Here is a 12,427-nt window from a genome sequence, read left to right as displayed (position 1 = left end):
AATTGCAACATTTTCCACCTCTCTAATTTTTTTTCATTTTATTGTTGTTGTTGTTTTTGTGGGGGGGGGAGTTCTGTTGTGTGTTTCCTGGGCGATCTCACAATCCATTTGTTAAAATGAAAATACTATCTCCTGGGATTTCGAAAAAGAGCTTAGCACCCCTCAAATTCGGTAGCGGTTCAACATGAGGGGTATATCATTTAAATCATCCCCGGGGATGACTGCACAAAACTAGTGGTCTTAGAATATTGAAAGAGAACCCATTCGTAAATCGCAATATCTAGTGCCCTTAATCAGAAATAAATGTGATCACGCCACAACAAAGAGTTATTTTCTACCATTTTCTGCCAAAAATTTAATTTTATTGAATATAAAAACAATCAGCAAATATAAAACTTGCAATCACCGACTGGCAACGTATGTCACTTTCTTACATGCTTTCAGGAAAATTTTAGTCGAACTTCAAATCTATTAACAGTTTTGTTGGACAGCACATGGGATAACTTGATCATTTTTAGTTTTGACTTGGTTCTTTACTTTCCTTTGGAAAACCTTGATTTTTTACGCTTAGTTCTTATTCGTTTATTTATATCTGAAATATGACATAGACGATATATTTTCAGGATGAGCTTCAGGACATTGCTATTCTTATATGCTCTGGCAATTTTTTTGCCCGTTGCCTGTGTTTTTGGCGGTGGTTGGCTCGCTTTTTTCTCATTTCTCGTCATTCTTTGTGTATGGCTAATTTTTTTGATGGCTAAGTTTTCGAAGTTGACAGATGAATTTGGCAGAGTTTTTGAAGAGCGTCAATCTATATTTTCACCGTCAGATCCTCGTAATGCTAATAATATCAGGCAGCCAATAAGCAGAGAACAAGAGGAGAACCGTCGCTCAAACACAATTCTAATAATTCCAAAAAATGTTGTTCACATGGACAATCCACCAGAATATGAAAATTGTGTGGAAGAAGTGTTGCCGCCTCCTTACGCCGAGCTCTATTGTTAGTGAACAAAAATATTATGTTTTTTCAATGTTTGAAGGGCAAGTTTTACCCTGTTACATTTATAACCAACGAGCTCACTGTCTTTTAAAGAGTTTTTTTAAAAAGACGAGGAAGGACAAATTTCATCTGAGTGAAGCTTAGTGACATGTTCCGAAGACCTTTGGGGATGTTAAGAAAGAATAAAATGATTGTTTCAGTTCTTTTTTGTTTTCCCTTTTTTGTCTTGTACCTGCCCCCATCTTTCTGGGGAATACTCTTGATCTTTCTCATATTTTTTTTGATGTGGTTATTTATATAACGAATAAAACTTTTTTTTTTAAAGCACGCTTTAAGCTTCTTTTTCTTAAAGCTTGTTCTGACGGTGCTATTCAAAACAGAAACAGGGATATAGAAAAAATGATAAAGCAAGAAAGAACCAGAGGGAATTGTAGAGAGTGAGGCAGAAAGAGTGAAAGAGAGGCAGGGATAGATTAAGAGGTGAAGAGAGAGGGACTGAGAGAGAAATGTAGTTTTTTCTCTGTCTCTTTTCCTGATTATAAAACTTCGGTAGCCTTAGGGGTTATTCTTTCTCGGGACAAGAAAGAATGGTCATTCTCTCTAGGGGTTATTCTATCCAGCCTATGCGTAATAGTTAAAAATGAAATATTTGAGAATATTTTTTTTCTTTAAGACTGGGTTCTTTTCCTTGCCAAATAAACCCGTAAATGATTTTTTCCAAGTTTTAAAAGATCATTTTTGAAGGTGCTGAAATATTCGACAGATACCGAATAACAGGCAAGCTGTATATATTTACATATTGCACCCTTTGGAATATGCCTCCGGAGGCATGCCTCCTTGCCTCATGCCTACATGTGTCCCTCAAAATGCCCAGTTGTTAACCCCTCGGTATCAAGGCTCCAAAAAGGCTTATAGTATTAAGGTGAACAAAAATGTGTGGAGATGTTTAACCAAATCAGATACACTTTCACATACTGGTTGTCAAAAGGGCTAATCAGCAGTAGCTAAGGAACTACTGAGGATAATAATAATAATGTATTATTAAAGCTTTTTTACAGCCATATACAAAACAAAAAAAGAAAAAGGATAAATAAAATGAATACATACTAAAATCACTATCCTCTTAATCAACACTCATACCCTTCAATGCAAAATTCACCACACCTACTACCGTTTGTGGTGAATCCGAACTCAAAATCCCCCGAAGTAGCCAATCATTACCCTCTTTCAAAACCTCCCCCCTTATATGAGAAAGCCGCCGGCATCGCAGGAGGAAATGACCCAGCCCAAAATCATTCTCACCACATTTTAGACAAGTACGCTGCGTTTCCGGACCTTCTCTATTTTTCCAAACTTCTTTTCCTTGTATTGGTAAACAATTGGCTCGAAGCTGAATCCACGTTTTCATATACTTACTAGGTAATCTCAGCTTCAAATATGTCTCCTGTCCATAAATCCGCTATATATCTCTATACAAAGTAAGACTAGTCGACTTATCTAAAGCTGTCCACCAAAGTTGAATTTCCTGGAGGATATGAAGTTAAAACTACCATGGCATGTTAAAAGGGTTGTTGAGAGTTATCGCAGGGTAACAAGCCACCACCACCCCTCTCAAAAGCCGTATCCAGGATTTTTGTTCGGTGTGTGTGGGGGGGGGATATTTGCAGAAAATATTATAAAAAGCTTAATAATTTGTTTATATGCATTTTTAATACTTTTTTAAGAGTGAGACACAAATTTCGGGAGAAGGGTTCAAACACAGTAACCCTCCACATGGATTCGGTCTTTCCCGTCAGCCCTTCGTCAATACTGATGGGAAAGCCGTTATGTTTGATATAATCAAGAAGTCTAATAACTAGACCTCCTGAGGTGCCATTCCCCCACTGCTTCTGGGACAAGGATTTTAAATTATGTAATTTGCCCTTTGTTTACATGCAGGATTTGTCATTGGGAAAGGTGGGGGGGGGGTATTTGATCGTGGGTGTCTCCAAAAAGGCTAAAGGTATTGAGATTAAACTTCAGGAAGTTTGAGGGGAATTTTGAGCTAAATCGAAATTATTATGAGCATCCAGGTTATCAAAAAGGTGCATCTATAATACCTCAAGAATGACTGAGGGTATCAACTTGAAAGTTTTAGGGCCAATACTACTACTACTGTGACTACTTAAGATTGAGACTGTGACTACTTGTAACTATAACTGATGTGTTATAACTGAACCCTGTTTATTGGGGCGACTGAGCCCCAATAAACTGATCCCATGTTCAACTGAACCCCCGTTTAGCCCAATTCCAATATAATCAACCCCCATTTAAATCAAGCCCTGTTGGACTCAACTCTAACCAAGGTCTAAGAATCAGTTTGAACTAGCGCTGAATAGAAGCCCGGGGCAGGCGTTGTGAATTATTCCCAGGGGACATATATGGGTCTTATGGAAGGGATGCTCGTATAAACTTCAAAGATGACTCATTCGATTGGAAATTTAAAGTTCTAGTTCACTTTCTAAGAGTCAAAGGAGATAGGAGGGCAACTAACCCCCCCCCCCCATCCACACCTTTTTTTTCCTCAAAACCATCCGATAAAAATTTGAGATAGCCATTTTTTTAAAATTGTTCAAAGATCATATAACGGAAACTCCGGGGTCGACACAACCCCCCAAGACCCTAGGGCAGAGGTTGTAAGCTACGCCCTGGGGGAATATAGGGTTTTTATGGCAGGGATACTCGTAAAAACTTTAGACAGTGCTCATTTGATTTGAAATTAAAAGTTTTAGTTCAGTTTTTAAGAGTCAAAAGAGATTGGCAACTAGCCCTCCCACCTCACGCCCATTTTTCCTCAAATGCATCCTATAAAAATTTTGAGATAGTCATTTTGTTAAAAATAGTCCAAAAGTTAGTTAACAAAACTTAGGTGTCGACACAACCCCTCATTGCCCCGTGGCAGGCGTTGTAAGTTATATCCTGTGGCATATATGGTTCTTATGGAAGGAATGCTCGTATAAACTTCAGAAAGGGCTCATTTGATTGGAAATGAGCCCCCCATGCCCATCATTTCCCCAGACAAATCCAATCAAAACTTTGAAATAGCTAATTTGTTCAGCATAGTTGATTTCCAGATAGAAAGTTTTTGAGGAGGACACTCCCCCACAACCCATGGGGCAAGGGTTTTAAGTTATGTCCTGAGGGCATATAAGGACGATGTTGGCACAATGTGCTATTAATTATTTTTTTCCTTTAGAGCTGGGCACTTTATATAGAAGTGGTCGTCGTAGAAACTTCAAAAGGGGTTCATTCGATTGGAAATTGAGAGTTCTAGTGCCCTTTTTAATAGTCGAAAGTTATTGGAGGGCAACTAGCCCCCCCATGCCCATCGTTCCCCCAAACACATCCAATAAAAATTTTGAGATAGCTATTTTTTCAGCGTAGTTGATTTCCAGATAGAAAATATATTTTTGAGGAGGACACTGCCCCACAACCCTCGGGGCAAGGGTTTCAAGTTATGCCTTGAGGGCATATAAGAACAACGTTGGCACAATGTACTATGTATTATTTTTTTCCTTTAGTGCAGGGCACTTCATATGGAAGGGGTCGTCGTAGAAACTTCAAAAGGGGCTCATTCGATTTGAAATTGAGAGTTCTAGTGCCCTTTTTAATAATCAAAAGTGATTGGAGGGCAATTAGCCCCCCCCCCCCTCACGCCCATCTTTCCCCCAAACAAATGCAATCAAAATTGTGAGATAGTCATTTTGTTCAACGTAGTTGATTTCTAGATAGAAAATATGTTTTTGAGGAGGACACTCCCCCGCAACCCTCAGGGCAAGGGTTTTAAGTTATGCCCTGAGGATATATAAGAACAATGTTGGCACAATGTACTATGTATTATTTCTTTCTTTTGAGCAGGGCACTTCATGTGGAAGGGGTCGTCGTAGAAACTTCAAAAGCGGCTCATTCAATTGGAAATTGAGAGTTCTAGTGCCCCTTTTAAAAGTCGAAATTGATTGTAGGGCAACTAGCCCCCCACCTCTTCCTACGCCCATCATTCCCCCAAACACATCGAATCAAAATTTTGAAATAGCCATTTGGTTCAGCGTAGTTGATTTCCAGATAGAAAATATGTTTTTGAGGAGGACACTCCTCCACAAACCTCAGGGCAAGGGTTTTAAGTTATGACCTGGGGGCATATAAGGTTTTTATAGAAGGCGTTGTCGTAGAAACTTCGAAAAGGGCTCAATTGATTAGAAATTGGAGTGGCTAGTGCCATTTTTAAGTCGAAAGTGATTGTAGGGCAACTAGCCCCCCCCCCCTACGCCCATCATTCCCCCAAACACTTCCAATCAATAAAGCACCTAAGCAGTATCCCAAGAACGACTGAGGACATTATGTTCAAACTTTTGGGACTGCTTTTGCTCTTAAAATTTAACTAAATCAGAATAGTGTAAGTGTATCCAAGCTATCAAAGTAAGTAAAAAAAATGTTTTGCAAATGGTATCAAGTTTTCCATTTCAGGTCACATAGAGGAGGTATGAAACTAAATTAAACACTACTATTTGTGTCCAGATTTTTAAGAGGGTGTATGTTGTTAAAAATTGCGGAAACGTTTTCTTCAGCATACAAATAGCAGGCCAAACTATAAATTCTTAAAAAAAAACGAAAAGATTTAAAGTATTGATTTCTTTTTCTCTGAAAAGACTATGTCAATATAAAACGAACAGAAATTAATTAAAAAAACTTTTACCACAGAATAAGTTTTCAAAGAAAAGTAAAGAACTCCGTTAAACAAAAAATGAGCAAAAATAAAATCAAATAATCTACCAAGCGTGAAACTACCACAAATCAGCATCGAAAAATAAATGAAACCCAAAACGAACAGAAATTACAATAAATAACCGAGTCAAACTCAAAACGAGCAGAAATCAACATAAGTTGGGCTCAAACCCCCTATGCCTGCCCAAGGCCAGAACATAATTTGCACTTAACTGAAAAAAATATAAATATTTTTACTTGTATAACTTTAATAAATCAAACAATATTAAGATTTTGATTACTAATTATAAGTATATGTATATTAAACTGACAATGCACATTCATTTGTATTTTTTTTTTCAGTAAGGTGCAATTTATATTCTGGCCTTAGGAAGGCATAGACTGGTTTAAGCAGTGAAAGAGGACCCTGAGAACAGAAGCAGAGGAAGTATAAATCAGCTCTCCTAAAGGGCCGAGACTCCTGCACATCATCTAGAGTCCTTTAGCCTTTGGCTGTCTTTCACTTCAAACTAAATTATTTATCATCTTGGTAACAAGGATTATGTTCAAATTGATTTTACTCCATCTGTTAGGTTAGATTTCAATCCTGTAGTGGCGAGTCAGATTGTATGGAACAGGATGTATGAGTCAGGTCGAAGGTGCCCACTCGTTTAGCCTTTTAAAAATGAATTGCAAAATTTTCCATCTCTCTAATTTTTTTTCATTTTATTGTTGTTGTTTTTTTTTTTTGGGGGGGGGGGGGGGGGTTATGTTGTGTGTTTCCTGGGCGATCTTACAATCCATTTGTTAAAATGAAAATACTATCTCCTGGGATTTCGAAAAAGAGCTTAGCACCCATCAAATTTGGTAGCGGTTCAAAATGAGGGGTATATCATTTAAATCATCGCTGAAGAAAATCCTAGGGTGGATACTTAAAGTCCCCCACCTGAACAACAAGAAAATTTACTTTCTTGCAAAGTAGCATGTCTCCATTTTCTCCCACGTTTTTTTTTCCCGGGGGATGACTGCACAAAACTAGTGGTCGTAGAATATTGAAAGAGAACCCATTCGTATTTCGCAATATCTTGTGCCCTTAATCAGAAATAAATGTTATCACGCCCCAACAAAGAGTCATTTTCTACCATTTTCTGCCAAAAATTTATTTTTATTGAATATAAAAACAATCAGCAAATATAAAACTTGCAATCACCGACTGGCAACGTATGTTACTTTCTTACATGCTTTCAGGAAAATTTTAGTCGAACTTCAAAACTATTAACAGTTTTGTTGGACAGCACATAGGATAACTTGATCATTTTTAGTTTTGACTTGATTCTTTACTTTCCTTTGGAAAACCTTGATTTTTTACGCTTAGTTCTTGTTCGTTTATTTATATCTAATTGAAATATGACATAGACGATATATTTTCAGGATGAGATTCAGGACATATTTGGGGACAGGACACCTTATATTATTTTTATTCTTATATGCTCTGGCAATTTTTTTGCCCGTTGCCTGTGTTTTTGGCGGTGGTTGGCTCGCTTTTTTCTCATTTCTCGTCATTCTTTGTGTATGGCTAATTTTTTTGATGGCTAAGTTTTCGAAGTTGGTGTTTGAAAGAAGTTTTGAAGATGAATTTGGAGAGTTTTTGAAGAGCGTCAATCTATATTTTCACCGTCAGATCCTCGTAATGCCAATAATATCAGGCAGCCAATAAGCAGAGAACAGGAGGAGAACCGTCGCTCAAACACAATTCTAATAATCCCAAAAAATGTTGTTCATATGGACAATCCACCAGAATATGAAGATTGTGTGGAAGAAGTGTTGCCGCCTCCTTACACCGAGCTCTATTGTTAGTGAACAAAAATATTATGTTTTTTCAATGTTTGAAGGGCAAGTTTTACCCTATTACATTTATAACCAACGAGCTCACTGTCTTTTAAAGAGTTTTTTTAAAAGACGCGGAAGGACAAATTTCATCTGAGTGAAGCTTAGTGACATATTCTGAAGACCTTTGGGGATGTTAAGAAAGAATAAAATGATTGTTTCAGTTCTTTTTTGTTTTCCCTTTTTTGTCTTGTACCTGCCCCCATCTTTCTGGGGAATACTCTTGATCTTTCTCATATTTTTTTTGATGTGGTTATTTATATAACGAATAAAACTTTTTTTTAAAGCACGCTTTAAGCTTCTTTTTCTTAAAGCTTGTTCTGACGGTGCTATTCAAAACAGAAACAGGGATATAGAAAAAATGATAAAGCAAGAAAGAACCAGAGGGAATTGTAGAGAGTGAGGCAGAAAGAGTGAAAGAGAGGCAGGGATAGATTAAGAGGTGAAGAGAGAGAGAGAGGGACTGAGGAATTAACATAAGTTGGGCGCGAAACCTCTATGCCTTCCCAAGACCAGAACAAAATTTGCACTCTACTGAAAAATACAAGTGAATGTGCATTGTCAGTTTAATATACATATACTGATATTTAGTAATCAAAATGTTAATATCATTTGATATGTGTCTTATGTCCCCCAAAATTTTTAAGATAGTACATTTTTATAAATAAAAAAAAAAGTTTAGTAAAATTCTACGGTACTGTTCCATTAGCTGTAAACCATACAAGAAGTAAAGTTCGGTTAAAGCTAATGAAATAAAAATAAATGGGATAAAAATTTAATAGTTTAGAAACAAACTTCAGTCTTTGCAAAAAAAAATAAATAAATATCGGAATGCTATATGATTCCTTTGTCAGTTATATTAAAATCTGCAAAATGGTAACTAGTTAAAAAGATAAAAACTGGTAAAACTGAAAAAAATAAATAATATATACATTAACAATTGTTTAAAAAACAACATAAAAAGGGGATATGAAAAAAAAGAACAATAAAAATAACCTTAGAAAATGAAACTACCTTTTTTTTATCATGAACTGTTTAGCCTGTGGACCCACTCCTGTGGAACCTACTTCGAATGCCTCCACACATACCTGCGAAAACGATCCATGACTTCGACCCTGTCAAAGCCGGTTGGAAGCGACCTCGCGGCCGACCGAAGAAACGATGGTCTGACAGCCTGTCCGAGTTCCTGGCGATGGCAAATATCAGGTTGAGCGATGTGCAAACGCTTGCCATGGACCGAAGTGGATGGAGGAGGCAGACGTCACTCTCTACGCCGAGCAGCGCCCGGCAGGAGACATAAGTAAAGTAAGTAAGTAACCCCTTTCCAAGATAGCCAGAAGTACCTAAATTAACCTTAAAAAATGAAACTATCTTTTTTTTTATCATGAACTGTTTAGCCTGTAGACCCATTCTTGATTGACGATCTTTTTAATACATTATCTTTATGTATATAAGATCGATCGATCGTGAAGTAATAATTTTTGCCCATTACAGCTTATACAAATACAAATTCCATATATTTTAAGCCTTTTAATTTTCATGTCTAGATCAGGAACCTAAGATCGATGACTCACACTATATTACTCATGATGGATATTATGAGGTGTGGAGAAGGAGTGGAATATGCAATTTTTACCGAATGCTGAGACGTCAACTGACCCCGAGTCAGAAGGAGGAATGGGCGCGTGATCAGAAGAAGAAGAGAGAAGGATGAATGGGCGCATGATCAGAAGAATACGGAGAATTAATAGTCTTTTTGTTCACCGTTATAGATGAATAAACTGATTTAGCCGATGGAATGAAGTCCTATTCCTAGAAGTTAAGTTAGAATAAAATAATGAGGTATAATGTTTACCAGGATATTGAATAGGTACCATTTTTCACCCTGCCCAGAAAACTCCAAGTCCTCCTAGCATTTTTAAAACTAAATAGTTACCCCCATTCTCCCCTCCCCAGATTTGTATTATACCGACCACATCGGAGAGGTAAAGCTAGGTCAACTCGCAATGTCATTCATTTGGCTTTTGTGTGTGCCCCATTGTTTTTGTGTGGGTTCCATTGTAACTGAATTCCCATGCATCTGAACCCTCGTGCAAGTGAACCCTAAGCTGAAGTATTTAAAACGATCCAACATAGAGCTACGATCGCAATGAATGGTACTTATTATCAGAAATCTCCAAAATTGACTTCCCCTCCCCCTCTCCTACCATCCCCTGCCCCTCAGAAATGGGGGAACGAAGGGAACATAAGTTCCTATTTTAAATTGACAATACTTTTTAAATGTTACTTGTGTATTATACGAAAATCGGAATGCAGTTTATGGACATTATATAAGGTATTTGCTTGAGTACACTATAGCTTGCCAAGTTTTTTTTAAAAAAGTGACTAATCAAGTTATCATATTGAGTAACCACCACCTTTCTTTAACCGATTGACACACAAAAAAATGAGTGTCACATTAGAAAAACTGTCTGCCAAGCCATGTAGGGTTCATAGTAATAGATGACTGGCCCTGGCAACCCAATGTACCGGTTAAACTACACTGTATATTCATGCCTCAGGCGAGAGGTAACACGTAAATTACGCAATCACTGGTAGGACCTTTACCACTATTACTACTCATTTGTAAAAATAGTGGATTATCTAAAAAGTATTGAAAGTACCATGATTAAAAAAAAAGTCCAAGGAGGAATATTACGCATGATTATCTAATTGAAGTCCAGTGCTATGCTAACCGAACCACGCCTCTAATAATCTAATTCAATATACTGGTGTTTTTATGACTCTAATTGTGTAGCTTATTAAGGGGGGCTGGAGGAGGAACATGCGGGAGATGTTCTTACAAACCTCCAGTTAAGGGTTTTGGATCATAATTATTACAATTATACCGTTTTATACTTTCAAGATTTTCCACTTAAGAAGTGGCACCAAAAGTGTCGTTTTCAGTGCTATATCTCACTTACAAATTGTAGAATTGATAAAAACACGTAGATATGAGCAAAAAGTTTGAAATGAGCCATAAAACATCATTCTAAGAAGTTCTGGTAGTCCACTAGCCCCAGCTTTTCCACTTGAGACATGGCACAAAAAGTGCCGTTTTTAGTACCATTTGAAACTTGCAGATGGTTGAATTTGAAGGAAGAACGTAAATATGAGCAATATTTTTTATATGAGCTATTAAAAATCTATCTACGAAAGTGTTGCCCGCTGCCCCTACCTCTTTAGAAATGGCATAAAAAGTGCCCTTTTTTTGCCATATGGCACTTGTTGATGGTGGAATTTATATAAACCACTTACACATGAGAAACAGCTTTTGAATGAGCTCTTAAGCATCTCTATATTATGCTCTGGTAACCTGTTAGGCCTGGAAAAAAAAACAAAAAAAAAAAAACGATCGTTATAAAGTTTTTTAAACTTTAGTCACTATAGGCTGTGGTTCGCTCTTCACTAGGTTACAGCTAATGCTTCAACCATGCGGAAAAAACATTCATTGTAAGTTCTCCCAAGAAACTAGTTCATGTTGAAATCTGTGAAATCTAATAAATGGTAGAATTTGTAACAATCTTGTAAATATAAGTAATAGCTAATAATTGAGCCATTGAACATCTATTTACGATGGTGTAGTAATCTCAGTAGCTTACTAGTGAGCAGACGATTTATGAAACTAACTAAGGAGGTTGGGAGGGGGAGGGTGCGGGAAGGGTTCTTGTACCTCCATTTAAGGGTTCTGGAACATAACTATCACAAAAGTACCTGTTTTGTACTTCAGAGCTTTTCTACTTATGAAGTGGCACCAAAAGTGTAGTTTTCAGTGCTATATCACACTTACTTATTGTAGAATTGATAAAAAAAAAAGCACGTTGATATGAGCAATAGCTTTCAAAAGAGCCATTAAAAATAGCTCTTATAAGTTCTGCTAGCCCAATAGCCTCGGCTTTTCCACTTAAGACATGGCACAAAAAGTGCCGTTTTTAGTGCCATTTGGAAATTGTATTTGGCATTTTTTTTCAAAACGTGTTTTTTAACTTTTAGTTACTATGGGCTGTGGTTCACTCTTTACTTGTTTGCAGCTGTCGCTGCAACCATGATACCAGACAGTTGAGAAGTTTGCTGAATGTACAATCTGAGCAAACCGGTTTCATAGCCACAAAGATAGATGACGGGCGACAGAATGCATTGGACTTGTATAATTTAGGCTCTATATTTTAGGCTATAAGTTAGGCTCCCCCCAAATTAGGGGGTGGGTTAAGATTAAGTTGAGTTAGGTTTTTAACCCCTTTTTGAGATTTATTTTACCCCCCCCCCCTTAATGTGCAAATATATAGCCCAAATTATATTATTATATAAACTAAAGTATTACATTTTCATCATGTATTTTGCATATTTCATTATGATTAACCTAATTGCAATTCTTGAATGTGTTTGGTATAATACATAAGTACCAGTAATTTTTCTTTCAAGAGGGCATAGACTAAGGCTATCAATTTTCTTTTTTTTTTACCTTTAAACTATTTTGAACAAAATGGCTATCTCAAAATTGTGATTGGGGGACTTTGGGAGGAGGGGGCCTGTAGGGAGGGGGCTGGTTGCCCTCCAATCTTTTTGGTCACTTACAAAGGGCACTAGCAAATTTAATTTCCTTTTGAATGAGCTATTATACATCTCTCTATGATGTTCTTGTTACCCCCAAGCCCTGCTAGAGAAAGAAGAAAACAAACGGGAGACGCATCAGTGCTAAAACAAGGGAAAAGTCATTTTCTTTGTTGTTCAAGGAGCGGGACTGTAATTTATAAATAATAT

At 37.1% G+C, this 12,427-nt stretch overlaps 1 protein-coding gene across 1 annotated transcript in view; it reads left to right on the top strand.

The window, feature by feature from the left end:
* The first annotated feature begins 753 nt into the window (after window positions 1–753).
* The window catches only part of LOC148951409 (uncharacterized), a 55,434-nt gene continuing 43,760 nt past the window's right edge, over window positions 754–12,427 (top strand). The window contains exons 1-2 of the mRNA XM_089091092.1: window positions 754–1,000; window positions 7,422–7,592. Coding sequence (XP_088947218.1) covers window positions 754–1,000; window positions 7,422–7,592 — 418 coding nt within the window. The remainder of the gene's footprint in view (window positions 1,001–7,421; window positions 7,593–12,427) is intronic.

Source organism: Artemia sp. Qi Xiang Cuo, chromosome 6 (genome assembly GCF_049724085.1).
Source record: "Artemia sp. Qi Xiang Cuo chromosome 6, ASM4972408v1, whole genome shotgun sequence".
Classification (NCBI taxonomy): Eukaryota; Metazoa; Arthropoda; class Branchiopoda; order Anostraca; family Artemiidae; genus Artemia; species Artemia sp. Qi Xiang Cuo.
Note: the sequence above shows the minus strand (reverse complement) of the source record. Positions and strands in the feature narration are given on the sequence as shown.